The following is an 18,894-nucleotide window of genomic DNA, read 5'->3' on the forward strand; positions in this document are numbered from 1 at the left end:
GGGGATTAAGAAGGCAACCACTCCTAAACCCTCCAATGGAGTGCTATTCAATAGCAGCTGTTAACCAAATCCTCAATGTGCTTGGTAACAGAGAGAAAATGACACGGGGAAAAAACTGTCCCCTCTCCACCCCATCCCTGCAAGCTTGTCCCCGTCACCATCCCATCCCTGCCAGGTCGGTCCCCATCACCATCTCTGTGAGCTTGGTCCCTGTCACAGTTCTATTCCCACGAGCTCGGTCCCCGTCCCCGCAAACCATCTGATCCCATCCACACAAGCCTCAAATAGTAGTTGAACTTATTTTATTAAAGTACTAGCTGATCACCCGGCATTGCCCGGATATCCCAATCTCAGCAGCAAGAATGGCCCTCTTTATGTCTCAGCCCTTGGAGGCATTGTTACAGCAATGACAGCACAGCACAGTTTGACATCATTCCCCAAGCTTCACACAATTGGTCAAAGCAATATCTGTCTTTTTCGATGATTCTTTACATGCCACCCCTTTCCCACCCCACAGTGTTTATTCCCAGATAGTAATTGATATGTATACCAAGTTTGGTTGAAAGCTGTCCATACTTTTCAGTGTTATGCTGGAATATACATACATCCGAATATAGATAGATAGATAGATAGAGAGAGAGAGAGAGAGAGAGGTGGTGTGCTCCCGCTAAACTTTTCACCCAGTGCCAAAAAGAACTAAACCACACTTAGTTTCAAAAGCAAAGCCAATGCTATATTTAATCGATAATGATAATTGATAAACTAATCACATTTACAACAGAAAAAAAAAACCTTCCAGTTCAAAAATCAGGACTTTTCCCTGGAGCAGTGCTGGGATAGCAGTCCAGCCCTAGACCAGCTGACAAGGCTGTTTCCCAGCAAGAAACATTATGCTGAACAAAGAAACTTTTCCTCCATTCCGGGAGGTTTCAGGGCTACAGTCTTTTATAAACAATTCAGCATGCTAGGCAATATTGAGGTAAACAGTTCTCAACCTTAGAAAACAAACAGCAAAAGAAAAAGGCATTTTTTTCTTTCCCTGGAGCCCTCCCCAGGGTTCTCCTTTTCCACAGGGCTCTTAGTTTAAAAAGTCCAGTCCGGGTTTTGTAACCCCTTTTTAGGTCACAACTTTCCCCGCAGAGGAAACATAGAAAGAAACAAAAGGCAAAAAATATGACCTTGAATACTAGAACATTCTCACCTGTAGTGCAAGCTACATTTCCATGGGATCCTCACCTGCCAGCTCTGAAAGTGAGCTGCTATCCCACTGCATGGAATCCTCTATGGGAGTTTCTTCCTCAGGGCTCCCTGCCTCTGAGCTAGCCTCTTCAATTTCCCAGTCTCCCAACTGGGGTTGGAAAGCATGAGGACTATTTTCCTCCTTGCCTCGTCGGCTTGGCTTTTCTTTCAGCTTTGCTGGAGGATAAGGGCTTACACATGTCAAGTCCCTCCCCCTAATTACTAACAGTGAGCACAGAAGAGGCTTTCTGGCTTGAAGCCAAGGTAATTTTCTGTCTCTTCTTAAAGGAACAGGATTAAAAGGTGCAACACAAGTCTGTTTAACTTTCCCCAGCTGCACTGCTCTAGGCTTGAGAATAGACAAAGGGGAATACTTAAAGACATCATTTCCCTCTAACAAGAGCTCCTCCCTGCTCTTTCTTCCTGGCACAGGGAGCAAACTAGAGGCTCTTGGGAAGTGTAGTTTTCTGTACTGCAATGTTTCTGGTTTAAACCTAGGTTCTGTGGAGGGAATAGGGACCTGCCAGGTGTTTGGCACAGGATCTTTATCACCCTGCCCGGGCTCCATGCCACAATATATATATATTTTTCTATCTTTGTTGTCTGGTTTCTGCTTTCCTCATCTTCTCCTCATTCAATTCCTTCCATCCACTGTCTGTCTTATCTCTTCCTTCCATCTCTCCCTCCACCCCCCTCATTGGTCTGGCACCCATCATCTTCCCTCTATTCCCCCCATAGTCTGGCATCTCTCTCTTCCCCATTTCCCTTCAGCAACTGCTCCCCTCTCTCTCTTTCCCATTTCCCTTCAGCGTCTTCTCACCACTCTCTCTTCCCCATTTCCTGTCAGCGTCTTCTCACCACTCTCTCTTCCCCATTTCCCTTCAGTGACTTCTCCCCTCTTTCTCTCCCCCATTTCCTTTCAGCGTCTTCTCCTCTCCACCCCCTTTCAGCACCCTTCGCATGGTCCAGCAGCCCTCTCCCTCCCGCCATCCAGGCATCTCCCTCCCTTCCCTTTACCTTTGTGGCAATTTCAATTTTATTTTTACAATCAGCCAGAGCCTTGAAGTTGCACGTGGCTGCCGGAAAGGTCTCCTCTGATGCAACCGGAAACAGGAAGTTGCATCAGAGGAGACCTTTCCGGCAGCCACACACAACTTCAAGGCTCTGGCTGCTTGTAGAAAACAAAATTGCCACGAAGGTAAGGGGAAGGAAGGGAGGCAGGGAGATGCCCGGACGGACAGAGGCAATCAGACAGGTGGCGGCAATCGGGAGTAAGGAGGGAGGGGGGCTGCTGGACAGCGCAATCTGTGACTGCACAAACTCCCTCCCTTAATTGCGGAAACAAGGCCATTCACAACTTCACGAGGTGGTGAATGGCCTTTTCCCTGTATCCGCGGCAACCATTTTTTTGCCACTGTTTTGGCAGGTTACCCACAACTAGCCGTGGACAGCCACTGTGTCATTCTCTAATAACAGGTATAACTCCTGATGCCAACTGAAAAGGGGAACAAAAAACTAGAACTTGCCAAACCCTTGCTCCATCCAAAATGCACCTAGACTACCCCTTCTTGCTATTTGCATACACTTTGATACATGAATATCTCAGCTTTGTAAAATTGGGAATTATATATTTATGCAAGAGGTGAGAGGAACCTCGGGGCGACAAAACAGTGTGACAAGGTGGTGGCTATAGCCAGAAGGTTGTATAGAAAGGAGTAACCAGCAGAATAAAGGAGACATTGATGCCCCTGTACAAGTCATTGGTGAGGCCCCTTTTGGTGTATTGTGTTCAGTTTTGGAGGTCAAATATGGCTAAGAATGTAAAAAGATGAAGCGGTCCAGAAGAAGGTGGTAAAAATGGTATGGTGCTTGTGCCAAAAATGACATGAGAAGAGACTGGAATATGTATACTCTAGGGCACCCTAACATAATAGCCTAGAAAAAATGACCTTGTAACAAAATATATACACCAAAAGTGGAGAAACAAAATAATCTCGATTTTAAATAATTCTATCTGCAACATTCAAAACGTCTTTATACTGTGCATACTGGCTGTAGATTTATATACAAAATGAGGGAAAAAGACCTGACTCCCTTCAAATCATTTCAAGCAACCAATGCTGGTCAATTGAATGGGACATCCATTTAATCATTGGTCTTTAAAAACCCCCTCTTATAATCTCTATTGCGTTATTTAAATATCAAGTTCAGTATAAATTCAAAACAAGAAGGCTTAGCGTTATGGGAGGAATCCAAGGACTTGTAACAAAATATCCCCAAGAAACACAATAGCTCTTGACATTTCTTCTTCTATCTTCCATCCATCTTCTCTCTGCATTCCTATCTGTCCTGTTCAGCATCTCTCCTTCTCTGTTCCACCCCACCTCCAAACCAGTCTCTGTCTCTTCCCTCTCACAGTTTGGAAAGAGGGAGACACACTAGATTTGATGTGTAGAGAAGGAAAGAGGTATTGTCTGGGCCCGGGAGGGGCACCCCTTTGCCCCTGCATAATAATGGTCCTGAGCAAGTACCTCAGCTCACAGCAGCAGGACTAGTAGGATGCACAGCAGCAGCACAGGTAAAACAGTCAGGGTGTATGCCCTTTTGTCAGGAGCTATATTGTCAGGGTTTATTTTTTGTAAGGTTTCTTTTTGTCAGGACTGTTTTGTGTTCAGGCTGATTTGTTGGAACTATTTTGAGCTGGAACCATACTCTAGAGGGGAGAAGGGGCAGAAGAGATATGATACAGATGTTTAAATACTTGAAAGCCATTAATACAGAAGAAAATCTTTTCCAGAGAAGGAAAAATGGTAAAACTAGAGGGCAAGAATTGAGGTTGTGGTGTAGTAGAAATAATGTCAGGAAATTATTTTTCACGGAAAGGGTACTTGATGCCTGGAATGCCCTCTCGAGTGAGGTGGTGGAGACAAAAATAGTGATAGAACTCAACAGGGCGTGGGATGAACATAGAGGATCTCTAATTAGAAAATTACCAGTATAAACAAAATATAATTGGCTGCATTTGGGTTTGATATGTTGAATGGTGCTCAGATAGTAACTATGGATGTGAAGAACTAAAGTCAGTGCTGAGTAGACTTGCACAGTATGTCCCATATATGGCAATTCAGTTTAGGATGGGCTGGACAGGGCTTCGTTGATTCTCTAGCAATTTGGAGCATGAGACAATTCTGGACAGACTTTTATGGTATATGTCCCACAAATGACAAAACGGTTTGGATAAGTTTGCGTTGGTTTCAATGGCAACTCTAGTAGTTGGAACCTAAGGATTGTGCTGGATGGATTTCTACAGGCTATGCTCCAGAAATGCCAAAGAAAGGCAATTTAATCATGGATTAAAAATGAGGGTGACTGTTGGGCAGACTAGATAGACTGTTCAGGTTTTTACCTGCCATCATTTACTATGTTACTGCAGCAGTAGAAATATACAAAGAATGGTAGGCTGCCAGCCAAAGCCTGCATCAAAACCAATAAAATACTGCAGATATACATGGGATAAGGTACCATAAACTGCAATGTGCAGTCCAGGTCCAGAGCTCACCCAATTTTCCACACAATAACATAGTATGGTGAATTAGCCCACACTGTAGTGGCCATTCAATAACAGTTACCACTGACTAATTCATATGTTATCTGTTGAACACACAATTAAAACGGCTTCTTTATATATTAATATATTTTATTTCTTCACTCTTCCGCCCCAAAGAATTTTCCATGTAGTTCTAGTTCTCCTGTTGGAAAATATGTATCTTCTGCCTCTAAAGCAATTGTTTGGTCTCACATCACATCACCTTCCACCATGTGACAAATTAACAGCAAGAGACATGAATCTGAGTCTCCTGTACTGAAATAATGAGTCACATGTATTTTTCTTAAAAGTTATAGAATTATCTAAACATCTTTCCTGAATTTACTCTATATACTCAAATATAAACCTAGATTTTGGGGCTAAAAAAATGGCCCAAAAATAGGGGGGGGGTCTCAATTTATATTTGAGTTTTCCCCCTCTCAGACCCCTCCCTGGGTCCACATTAAGCCTTGCTAGGTCCAGTGGTGAGGCAGAGCAAGAGCAATCCTCCTGTGCTCCTACCCCATGCAGTCTTACTATTAAAAATGGCTGACACAAGTTCCCACGGTAACCTTGCGAGAGTTCGGTTTATATTGAAGTATATATGGTATACTCTTCAGTTCATAAAAGCAAGACAATATTGGTCAAGAAAAAAACTGATAAAAAATTATGGCCAAAGGCTGAAAGATTTTTCTCTACATTAGAAATTGTAAATGTGATACAATAAAAAAACATCTTAGTTTAGGAATTGTTTAAAAACTAGAGTCTTGAAATATTAAGTTAAACAAAATAAATGTTTTAACAATGTAGTGTGCTACTCACAATATATGTAACTATTAAGAAACTCCAAATAAAACAGTTTTGATTCCTGTTTCTGCAATATTATTAATTTACTAACTAAATTTGTACTTTTCCTTTCTGATAAAATATTAATAAAGAGAACAATGTCTCACTTAGCTAATGGGTTAGTATGTCAGGAATGCTCTCGGGAGACTGCAAATCAACTCCTAGTCTCGAAAAAGAAAAACTAACAAAGCAAAGAAATAAAATCAATCGTACTGGCAATATATGTTTGTTTTATATCATGATACAAGGAGAAATCCCCTCTAGGAACAAAACTTAATGTATAATGGAAGAGGGTTAAACAAGAGAAAGAAATATTTCTTTCACAACTTAATTTCTGGTATCTTCTGCATTTAAACATAGAGAAGATAATAAGCTAGATGCACCAACATTTTTTTCCACAAAATACAACACATCACTACTGTATATTTAATTCCATGTACTTCTGTCAGCTTTCAATATGAGGCTGAACAAACATTTGTGACAAACATTTGTGACCTCTAGGGAAATGTTAACCTGATTTGATACAGAAGAAAGAAGCAGGGGAAATACAATTCATACTGGAAAACCCACTAATGTTTCTTTTAGCTTACATATTTTTAAGCAAATAAAAGAATCACAAGGAAAAGTAGGACAAAATTGAATACCTTAATCTCTGGCCAACAGGCTTTCAATACAGCTTGAGTTCGGAAAAACACCAGCAGCTTACTGTCCTCATCACTAAGATGAAATGTTTGTTCCAATATCTGCAGCACATCAATGCGGGGTTTCACTGGAAGAGCGTCATCACCACAGAAAGGTCTTAACCATTCTAGTAGGTCATCAGCAGAAACCAGTTTTTCCCTGAAATTCCAAGGCATGATTTCATTAAAATGCAAAGTACAATAAAATTATTAGTGCTGGTAAACTTGGATTTAGATTTTTGGATTTAACAACTTGATTCCTTAACAGTTGGAACGTATAGGTACAGCCCAAGAGTGCAAGTCCTCTGTGGTTGGGAAGTATCTGGTGTATTTGATTGTAACTTGAGTTCGGAAAAACACCAGCAGCTTACTGTCCTCATCACTAAGATGAAACGTTTGTTCCAATATCTGCAGCACATCAATGCGGGGTTTCAATGGAAGAGCATCATCACCACAGAAAGGTCTTAACCATTCTAGTAGGTTACAATCAAATACACCAGATACTTCCCAACCACAGAGGACTTGCACTTTTGGGCTGTACCTATACGTTCCAAATGTTAAGGAATCAGGATTACAGGTGTCTAGGGACAGTATATTCTCATGTATAGGTCCCAGGGAATGGAACAAGCTTCCATTATATATCCACCAGCAGAAAAATGTGCAGAATTGTAAAAAATTACTGAAAAAACATCTTTTCTGTAAAATAAAGTACGAAATTTGAATTTTGTATTCCATATTGTATGAAGGAGTGCTGGTCACTTAATTAATCTTTTAGGGCTCCTTTTACGAAGCCGCATTAGCGGCTTTATCACATGCACATTTTTAGCGCGTGCTAACCCCCGCGCTAGCAGAAAAACTACCGCCTGCTCAAGAGGAGGCAGTAGCAGCTAGTGCGGCCGGCAAATTAGCGCACGCTATTACGCGCGTTACACTGCTAACGCGGCTTCGTAAAAGGAGCCCTTATTGTTTTTAACCGTTTGTTGTATGTGTGTTGCCATGACTATGATTATGCATGTATCTGTTGTGACCCGCTTTAGGAAAGGCAGGATACAAATAAACTATAAACTAAGCCAGAGGAGGGTGTAAGGCAATGAAGGTTGAAATGACTTGCACAAAGATCATCAGTGGAATAAATGGGATTTGAATCATAGCTGTTTTAACTGTTAAAAAGTGAAGCTACTACAGACCACCATGGTAAAATTATTCCAGTGTATGGTACTCAGATCACGTGACTCTGCTCCTTAAAACTGAACATGGGCTCCCTATAACTGTTCCATTAAAACTCAAAATCCTCACACTTGTCTTCATAGTTTGCCTGTCCCAAGCACCATCTTACCTTGCTAATTTATTCACACTTTATTGTCCAATCCATGTACTACATTCTTCACAAACTCATTTGTTCGTGTTATTTCCTCCCTCCTGCCTATGATACAACATCAAAATGAAACTGTATTTTGTACTAGAGACCTCAGCTTTGGAACTCTCTACCAAGCAATACCTGAATGGAACTTTCCTTTAAAAGGTTTGCTTAAAAATGGCTTTTTCAGCAAGTTTTCAGTTCAGCTGCCACGTTAGTATCTTTCTCCTATCCTAATTTCTCTTTCTTCCCTTCCTTTCTTCTCCCTACTCACCCCCTCCAGATCCTTTCATTCTTTTTTTTTTAGTTCAATAAGTTTTATTAGATTTCAATGAAAACCAAAAACAGAAGAGAACATAACTCTGTAACTACAGTTCACGTTTCAAAACAGCAGACGTACAGCATGAAGAAAGAAGTATGCATTCAATAAACATAAGAAAGATTCATATGGTATAATCATCTGTCAAGACAGGGATGATTAGTGTACAATAAGAGAACAATCAAGAATTAATAGAATAAGATATGACATGAGACCACATTGAATTAAAGGAGTGATGTGATTGGTTATCATTGTCCGCTAGGGACTTTTCATATTTGGCGTATAAACAAAAGGTGTTCCACCATTCATGAACATTTAGAACAGAAAAATCTTTCCAATGAGACAATCTAGATTTTATAGCCACAAGTAACATACTTTGCAATAATTTGCTTTCAGATCTATTGAGCTTACATGACAGTGCAGCGCTACCAGCAATAACGACAGCATAAGAAATATGATCAGTAATAGGAAGGATTTCACAGATTATAGACCACACTTTGGCCCAATAGGGTCGTAATAAGCTACAAGTAAAGAGCATATGTTCTAGGGTGCCTGTTTGAGCCGTACATGACCAACAAAGATTAGATGGAGCAGAGGACAGCTTAGATAGTTTATATGGTGTCCAGTATGCTTTGTGAAACAGAAATAGGACCAATTGTTTAATTGATGCTGAACGTAGGGAGCCATAAGAGTGTAGCCATATAGTTTCCCATGACTTGGCAGAGATTGGGCAGGACAAGTCTCTAGACCAAATATCATATAAGGCCGAAGGAGGTTGAAATTTAGCAGACTTTAATAATTTATACCATTGAGAGGCTTCCCCTTTCTTAGAACTGAATTCCTCACACCATGATAAAATTGTGGGTGTTTCATCTGATAAAACCATTTTACTCAGGAACCCTTGCAAACAGTGATGCAGTTGAAACCATGCAAAAAATTGCTTAGAAGGTAACTGATAAGTGTGTGCTATGGATACAAATGTAGTTAGTTTCCCTTGCAGCATTAATTGGGAAAGTGACCATATTCCAGCTTTAATCCAAGACTTCCACTCAATATGTTGACCTTGAATCGTTATGTGCGGATTGAGCCAAATGGGAGATAAAGTTGTAGAATTCCATTGAACATGTGCTATACTATCCAGTACACGTATTGCCCCAGCAGTAGAATGCAAGATCGGATTAACTTTTGTAGAGTTAGATGTTGATGTGAAGGGAGAAAATCTTAAGTAGTTCTTCTGGTACAATTGTTGTTCCAATCTCAGCCAGGTAGGTAACGCAGAAGATTGTTGATCCATTAACCATTTAGAACCCTGGCGCCCTAAGAAGGCTAGGTGATAGTCATATAAACTAGGAAAGTTCACTCCTCCATGCTGTTTGATACATTTTAATTTCCTAAGTGCGATTCTAGGAGATTTGTGATTCCATAAGAAATCAGTTAGAAGAGATTCCATTTTAGTATATGTTTTAATTGGAAATAAAATCGGCAGCATGGATAGAATATACATCAGTTTGGGTGCCAAGACCATTTTAATAGAATCAAGACGGCCCCACCAGCTAAGTTTCAAAGGTGACCATCTTGAAGTTATGTCCTTGATGATTGACAGTAATAGTTCTTCGTTATATTGTAGGGTTTCCTCTATGGATGGAGCAAAGTAAATGCCTAAATATTTCAGTTTAGTGGCTGAATATTTGAGCCCATATTGCCGTATGATATCTCCACATGTGTCATTAGATAATGGCATGACCTCAGTTTTGTGGAATTCAATTTGTATCCCGATATTGCAGCATAATTATCAATGATCTGTAGTATGGACGGAATAGAATCTAGTGTTGAGTAAATCATAATGTCATCTGCATATGCTGACAACTTAATGTCCAAGTCATTTATGCGCATTCCAATGATCATAGTAGAGGATCGTATTGCTATTAATAAAGGTTCCAGTGCCATGTTGAATAGAAGCGGAGATAGGGGGCAACCCTGACGTGTGCCTCTTGATGGTCGGAATGGCGCAGAGAAAACATCATTTATCCTTATTTTAGTACTGGGATGGGAGTATAGTACAGTTACCATACGTATAAAAATCTCCGGAACACCAAACCACTTAAGCACTCTAAACATGTATGACCATTCTACTCGATCGAATGCTTTTTCAGCATCTAAGGCGATTGCCACCAGTGGTGAAGATGACTTTGGAGCCTGTGTAAGTATATGAGCAAAGAGTCTTGTATTGTCACTAGAAAGTCTGTTTTTCATGAAACCATTCTGGTCTGGAGATATGATAGATGGTAATACTTCAGATAGTCTATTCGCCAATAACTTTGCATATAACTTCGCATCAACGTTAATCAACGATAATGGTCTATAATTAGAAACTTGGGTCGGATCCTTTCCCGGTTTCGGTAAAACAATTGTGACTGCTTCAGTAAACGAACCACAAGCTTCACCATGTTGTGCTAGATGACTAAAGTATTGAGACATATGTGGAAGAATTTCATCCTTAAAGGCACAGTAGAATTCCACTGACAAGCCATCCGGGCCCGGTGTTTTATGTTTGGCCATAGACTGTAAGGCCTGTTCAATTTGAAAAGTCGAGATGTCTTCAACCAGCAGTTCCTGTTCAGCTTCTTGGAGTAATGGATGTTGTAATTGCGAGAGGAAAGGTTGAAATAGATCAGTGTCTGGGCAATCAGACATATATAAATCTTGATAAAATGAATGAAATTCATTGCAAATGTCTGTAGTATTAGTCAATACATGGCCATTAGAAGAACAGATCGCCGGTATGGTAGTTTTTTCTGATTGCAGTCTTAAGTAGTTAGCTAGTTGGTGACCACATTTATTCACACTAGAGTAGTAGTGAGCAGACTTCTTAAAAATTTCCTTAGAAGCCTCTGAGCTCAACATCAGATTATACTGAAATCTAAGCCTCTGCAGGAGGGACTGTGCATCCAAATCCGACAAATCAGATAGGTGTCGTTGTTCCGCTTTTAGTAATTGGTTCTCCAATTCTAGGATTACAGACCTACGTTCTTTACGTTTGTTTGCTGAGTAGGAGATGATAATGCCTCTTATGTAGGCCTTAAAGGCGTCCCAGGTGAGCTGCCATGTGGTGTCGGGTACTTTATTTAAGTCGAAGTAATCAGTTATATGCTTCTTAATAATTATTAAAAACTCGTCATCAGTTAAGAGAGATGAATTAAATCTCCACTGGCACACTTTAGGGGCATTACCGATGTCATTAATTTGGATTGTAACTGAAGCATGGTCGGAAATTGAAATATCTGTGCATCCATTATATGCTGGGAAAGAGGATAGCTGACCAAGAAGTAATCTATTCTGGAATAAGAAACATGGGGTGGAGAGTAAAAAGTATATGTGCGTTCACCAGGGTGTAAGATACGCCATATATCTATCAGTTTTGTTTGGCACATTAAGTCCTGTATACTAGCCCAGGATTTAGTTGGTCTGTAGGATAATTTGGATTGTCTATCCAACGCTTTATCCAATATTTGGTTGAAGTCTCCTCCCAGAATACAAGGTGTATCCCCTGATGCAGCTATTAAATCAGTAATAGTATGGAAAAACAAAGGGTCATCCACATTAGGAGCATATTTGTTTAGAACAAGTAATTTAGAATCACCAACGGCCAGATTAACAGCTACCCACCTCCCTTTGACATCCGTAGTGTGTGATAGAAGTTTGACGTCAGATCTTCTTTTTATCAATACAAGTACTCCATTCTTCTTACCTAGTGCAGGTGAGGCTATAGGAGGATAAGCCCATTTGGGTGAAATCTTGTTAGATTCAGCTTGATTTAAGTGAGTTTCTTGATAAAGTACTATATCAGGGTTGTATTGTTCAGAATATCTAAGTATTTTACAACGTTTTATAGGGTTGTTAAAACCTTTTACATTCAAGGAAAAACATGTAATAGTCATGTCAAATTGCTACTGAGATAGTGTTCAGGATATGAGTGACAGCATTTGAGTGAAGGTAACAACTGCAAGTAGACCTAAAAGTGCAATAGATTGAGATGACCAACCTTAAGTATGAGCAAATACTGGTCCTTAGGTCACTGTAGAACGTAGGCATAACTACAAGTATTACATATAGTTGATCCACCTTAACATGTTCATATACTGTGTAGATCACAGAAAACAATAAGATCCAAGTATCAATGTTAGCATACCATAAAGGTATTAAATATATGCATGTCATTGAAAGTTGGACATATGCATAACTGAAAAAGACAAAGTTAAGATTGTGTATTATATAAGTGCACTCTGTAGCCATAGAGAATATATTGAATAAGCATCTTGCAACACTGCAGCATATTTTACACCATGAGAAGCAAATCAGTATAAAATATTGATTATCCTGGCTATATGAATTAAATAAAGTTGCAGACACATTAGATGAACAAATAATCAGTTCAAACATATAAGTAAAGTTGCTCCACACTAGTGAGAGAAAGAAAAGATAGGAAATGAGAATAAAGGCACACATGACAGTGCCATCATGATGTCTGTGTAAGTGGCCCATATGGAGCCAAGAAAAATATGATATCAGTTTAATGTAATATCTCAATAAAATAGAAAAGGTAGAAATATAAAAAAGGCAGCAAACCAAAAATAGCCCTAGGAAATGAGAAATAAAATAGTGGCAAAAGGAATATGAGGCACACCAAATTACTTCCAGTCCGGTGAAAGCGTGAAGTATTCTATGAAATTGATAACACTGAATATAAAAGAAAACAAATGAAGTCCTGGTTAAAAAAGAATATAGAAAGAAAGTCGAAGAAAGAAAAATAGGTGACTGGATAGTATGACAGTTAGGGAGAGAGAATATTAGTCATGCAAGATGATTATATGCATACAAATTGTATAGAATGAGTGCTGTGAGAAGGGAAACGTGAAACAGAAAACAGTAATGCCAAAAAAATCGCCATGGGTGGGCAAGCAGTAATCAGGGGACATGGTAGAAACAAGCAACAGCTATATTAACACAACGAAGTTGGAAAAAGCATCAAACTTCCAAATGAAGCACAAGTAAAAGACATATCGCAAATATTATACTGCGGCGAACCTTGCTGGAACGCAGCTGAAATGAAGTCAGGACACAGGAATCCCTCGAAGAACAGGATAAAATCTCAATTCGAAATTTTTTTTTTTTTTATACATTAAGTCTTGTTGATATTGGTAGGTTGAACGCTCTCGATATAATCAGCTAATGCCGCAGAATTGGTAAAGTCTGTCGTAGTGTTCTTGAAGGTAACACACATTTTCGCGGGGTACAGGAGGCCATATTTGGCACCCATAGCTGATAATTTCGGGCGATATGCGAGAAGCTGTTTTCGTTTCTTGGCGGTTTCCTTTGAAAGGTCAGGCACAAATATCAGTTTGGTACCTTCAAAAACATTCGGAGCGTGCAGCTTTGCTTTTTGCAGTATGAGCTGGACATGAGCCTGGCGCAGGAGTGTAATCACGATCGGTCTAGGGAATCTAGATGGACGTGTTGTGGGACACGGTAAGCTGTATCAAATTCAAGCTTTATTTCTGGTGGAATTTTTAAGAGTTCTGGCAGTAACGCAGCGAGGAATTCAGCCAAATTGCAAGCCTCTCTCCCTTCTGGTAAGCCGAGTAAACGTAGGCTAGTGCGTTTCGCTCTATTTTTCTCATCTTCAAGGGCTGCCTCTAATTGCGTTATGCGCGCCGTCTGCTTAAACAGCACTTTTATAGAGTCCTCAGATACTTGCATTTTAGACTCGAGAGTATCTGTTCTGGTCTTCACATTAGCAAATTCCTTTTTTAGAGTGGAGAGATCCGATTTGATATCAGTTATATCCTGTTTAGTGTCCAGGATCAGGTCCCTAATCAAATGTAATTCCTCCATGAGGGAGGCCGCAGTGGGTTCCTCAGATTTTTCATCGGCGTTTTTTAGCGGCGACGCAGGTTCAGCGTTCTTGCGCTTGCCAGGTTTAGATGTGGACATACTTATTCGTCGAATGTGTAGACACAAACCTCAAAAGAGTCGGTTGAAAAGTGATTTTTCCTTGATTTATAAAAGTTTAGGGCTGGAGCTCGATCACCACGCTGCCATCCCAGACAGTGCTCACCAGCGCCCCCCAGATCCTTTCATTCTACTTGTTTAATAATTTAATATTTTATCTCACTTTCTTCTCCCAGGTTCCCTTCTTTCTATCAAGACTGCATTTACTTTCCTTCTTCGAATAAAATTTATCTATATTGTATACTGCCTAGTTGCATTTTGTGCAACTGATAGTGTAATCAAGCACTGGTAAATAAAATAAATAAAATCAGGCTGCTCCCCTAGTTTAGTCCACTTCTCTAGACAATATATAGTCTTATAGCAAATGGATAACAGAGAATTCTTCAGGGTAATGAGGAGTCTTATTAATTGCCTTTTAGGAACTTTAGGATTTTCTGTTAAGAAAGCATATAAAATCCTTTGTTTATAACTCTTTAACATAAAGAGCCAATAAAACATATAAGAGGACCTTAGATTTATTCTCTTCTCTCTCAGAATAGTATTGTAATATCTGACAAATACAAATTGTTTGGTAGATTTTCTTCGATATACTTTTTCTTTTCTTTTCTTTCATATGGAGTGGTGTAGAGAGCCTTATAGTTATAAGCAGAGCCGAAAACTTTTGTACGGATTGCTTGCAGAAACTGACATTTAATTTAGAAATAACTGCACCTCACAGTCATTATGATAATGAGCTGTTTTACATAATTTTATATTGCAGCAGCTACATTTTTTGAGTCACACGTGAAGGTTTACTAAAAGCATGGTAATTTTTCCAACAAATTTTTACAAAGGGGATTGCACGTGTTTAATCATGCAAAATGCAGGCTACTGACACATGCCCCCTCTTTTACTAAGGTGCGCTATGCTTTTTAACGCGTGATCAATATTAGCGTGCACTAATCACGCGCTAAACGCATGTTATCCTATGGATGCGTTATCGGTTAGTGCACGCATTGATTTAATGTGCGCTAAAACGCTTAGCGCACCATAGTAAAATAGTGTAGTTTTTAATGAGCAAAGGGCCTGATTCAGCAAAGGTTGCTGAAAGTTAGAAGCCAGCAGGTACCTAACTTCAGCTTTTAATTGTTTTTAAGTGGCTTGATAATTGGTCGCTTTCCAGGCACCTGCCGCATCAGGCGCCACTTACAGAATCAGGTCCAAAGTTTCTAAAATGTTTCACAGCTTAGTATAGACACAAATATAACAGAATGGATGGCAGTAAGAGTAAGCTCAACATGAAAAACAAACCAAGCATTATTGGACAACAGCGTAATTATAACCTTAAGATGACTTGACTGTTTAAGCTAGCAGTGTTTTTAATGCTGTTCAGTGTCTTTTATTTACTTTCACAGTGAGAATCTGCTGTTTGTTGTTTAATGAGATACCAGATAGTACAGCTTCTATATTACTCTCATTAGAAAATCTGACTCCTGACGCAGGCCAGTTGACTGAAACACAGCTCGTGTTGTATCATCTTAAGGTTATAATTACGCTGTTGTCCAATAAAGCTTTGTTTTTCATTTCAAGCCTACTTTTTACGGCTCACCACTCCGTTTGTTCTTGTGGCTGTTATTTGATCCATGGAGAAGCATTCTTTTGTCATTCTTTTGTCATTTTCACAGCTTAGTACATCAGCTGCTTCATCTTTATAGCTCAATGAGCTGATAACCTAGGAAGTACTGACTACTATTCCCTGTGGTCTTGGGCAAGTCATTATCTCTCATTTTCTCCGATAGCCACTTTGACTATATGCTCTTTTTGGTAGAGTCATATTTTTTCTGATTACTTATCTAGTAACTTTATAAAAATAAGTCCTATTATGATGAATCTATTCTCAGCAGAAGCAAGTGTCTAAACCTTGCAAAATAAAGATTCTTGAAAACTGTAAGGCCTACCATCTATTCATCATTGATCAATGAAAGCTGAATGGACTGCCATAGATCATAACCATTTGCACATAGGATATGATTAATACTGCCGTACTTATAATGAAATAAAAAAACACACTATTTTATTATTCCCTAGTGCTTGTAATAGAAGCATGCAGGCTGAATATACAATCACCACCACAAAATAGCATGAATCATAAAGTACAATGTATTTTAGTGACTTTTCAAATAATCAGTCTGAAGATTCTCAAATGCTACACTGTAGTTTTAAGAAATAAAGACTTCAAACTTTATATCATTGGTATGCACTTAAAATCTTCCAGCAGTAGATTCGATTAAGTTACTGAACTTGAAAAATTTATTTTTAGGAAAGAAGTCTTGCAAAATAGAGAAGTAATAAAAACAGAGGAAACCACTATAGTTCTTAATGAATATATTGTTTTTTAAATACTATAACATAACTAAAAAGCAGATACAGCAAAACAGAGCAAATAAATATTATAAATAATTGGTTATGACAGATACAACATATTTATTTATAGCCCTCTGCTCAAAAATAAGAGCATATAATTGTAGTTAAGAACTTGTAAAGCTCATCTACTCTACACAATTTATATCATTCACAAGAGTAAAATCTATTATCAATTTCTGTTTTACCCTTCATATCTCGCTAGCTAAGTAGCTCCTGTTCTTATTGTGACACACAAAGAGAAACACAGAAAATGATGACAGAAAGATAACTAGTCTCTACAACCACTTTTTCTCCCTCAGAGATCCTTGATGCTCTTCCCATGCTTTCTTACATTCTGATACTGTTGTCTTCACTGCCTCTACTGGGAGGCTGGTCTGTGTGTCCTATACTTTTTTAAAAAGAATTTTCGTAGTTCACTTCTGAGTCTGTCCCCCTGTCATCTGTATTCTGTGATCCTTTGTTCTAAGTCTTGATTCCCATGAATATATACCTTCAAGATATTTAAATGTCCCTATCATACGACAGTTACAAATGCCAGATACAGACCATTATGGCTCACCTAGTCTGCCTAGCAACATATCTAGAGTTGCAAAAAAGCAAACTTCAAAAGATTGGGTGTGTTCAATTCAGCATACATTATTCATGTCCATAAAAAGAAATACAAAGTATGATAGCATAGCAAGAGGTGCACATACTGGAAGAACTGATGTCCAAAAGAAGAGCTAGGGAAACACTGAAAGTCCCATTGGTTTCTCTTCCACAACCCCAATTTAACTCCACCAGTTTATCCACATCTCATTCTTTTTCTTTTCTCATCTCCTTGCCCCATGTCACCCATACTCTCCCACTACCAGTCAGATCTTTAGTCCCTCTTTCCCATATAGTCTATGCACACCTTATATGCGCTCTTTTCCTAGTCCACCCTCACTTCTTTCTCATTCCCCCTATCTTTTCTTCCTTTTCTTGCTTTCTTATCCTATTTCCTCCTCATATTTTACTTCCTATTACTGTGTTTCCCCGAAAATAAGACCTAGTGCCTTTTTTGGGACACAAATGAATATGACACTGTCTTATTTTCCGGGCAGGGCTTATTTTTTCATGTACATGATCATCTCTCCCTCTCCTTCAGCCCAATTCTTCCTCTGCTTTCCCCCACATGTGCAACATCTTTCCTCCCCTCTCACCCATCCCCTTGTGCCTTCCCTCTGCAGCATCTTTCTATCCCTCCCTCTCATCCCCCTGTGAAGCAGAACCCTTTGCCCAGCTTTTACCTTTCCCTCCCTCCCATCCCCCTGTGCAGCAGAACCCTTTGCCCAGCTTCTATCCTTCCCTTCCTCCCATCCCCGATGCTCCTCTGCAGCAAGGTATTTATGGTTGCGTTCGGCGGGGATCGGTTGGGAGGGAAGGATGGAATTTCAGCGGGGGTTCGAACTTCAGTGGTTCGCTGCGCAGGGGGGGGCGGGGTGAAGCATGGCTGTCTACGACTAGGGCTTATTTTGGGGGGTAGGGCTTATATTAAGACCTACCCCAAAAATCATGCTAGGGCTTATTTTCAGGGTAGGTCTTATTTTCGCAGAAACACGGAAATAGTTTTAGTTTTGTTTCGGGATAGTGTACTTAATATCCACCACATCTGCCCCAATCTCTTCTGTATCCTATTTCCTCTTGACCTAACCTGCTCTGTTCCCTACTATAGTTCTTCTCCCATTAGTTTCTCCCGCCACCCTCCCAAGTCATCACCCTACCACTGCAGGCTAGGCTAGGCTTGGCTCACCCATCCCTCCTCAGCAGCTGCAAGTCTCAATTTCTTATACCTACTCCACTTTCTTCGAGTCACAGAACATTCCAATTCCAGAATACCACTGATGTTTTCCTAATCCCTACATTACTACTCAAAGACTCACAGGTTGCAGGACACTAGCAGTTCCATATCCATAAATTCTCTATGAGCTGCTCAACAGTCAGTAGTTCCATAGCCCAATGGCCGCAGTTGCACATGGTGCTTCCTGCACTCAGTCTGAAACTCAAAAGATCACACTCCGAGTGGAAGATCCTTGGACAAATAGGTATACATTCATATCAACCCACTGTGGGCTAACTCACCTGCTATAGCTCCAGTGGTCATAGAAAAGTAACTGAGTGATGTCTCTAGGCTATCATTGCCCTTTGCAAAAATGGAAATTTGCATTCCCTTTGGTGGTGGCAGCTCTGGCACAAAACCTCCTCTTCAGATCTAGCGATAACTTCAACAAAACATCCCTCTCTCTTTCATTTTAAGAAATGTCCCTTTCTTTCACTCTCACACAAAGTTCAGCATCATTATCCCTCATGCCCTATTTCTACTTGCCCATGTGATGTGGAAAAAATATTGGGATGTAACCCATCATTCATTGTACCTTGTGCAACCACACAGATAACTAGTTAACTTTGAGCTGAGTCAAGCATCAGAGTTGTA

General features: G+C 39.7%; 1 protein-coding gene across 1 annotated transcript in view; it reads right to left on the reverse strand.

Annotated features, from left to right (window-relative positions):
* Positions 1–18,894, reverse strand: part of NBAS (NBAS subunit of NRZ tethering complex) — an 852,905-nt gene that overhangs the window by 151,100 nt on the left and 682,911 nt on the right. The window contains exon 46 of the mRNA XM_033937554.1: positions 6,316–6,511. Coding sequence (XP_033793445.1) covers positions 6,316–6,511 — 196 coding nt within the window. The remainder of the gene's footprint in view (positions 1–6,315; positions 6,512–18,894) is intronic.

The sequence above is a fragment of the Geotrypetes seraphini genome, chromosome 3, assembly GCF_902459505.1.
Source record: "Geotrypetes seraphini chromosome 3, aGeoSer1.1, whole genome shotgun sequence".
NCBI classification, from domain to species: Eukaryota; Metazoa; Chordata; class Amphibia; order Gymnophiona; family Dermophiidae; genus Geotrypetes; species Geotrypetes seraphini.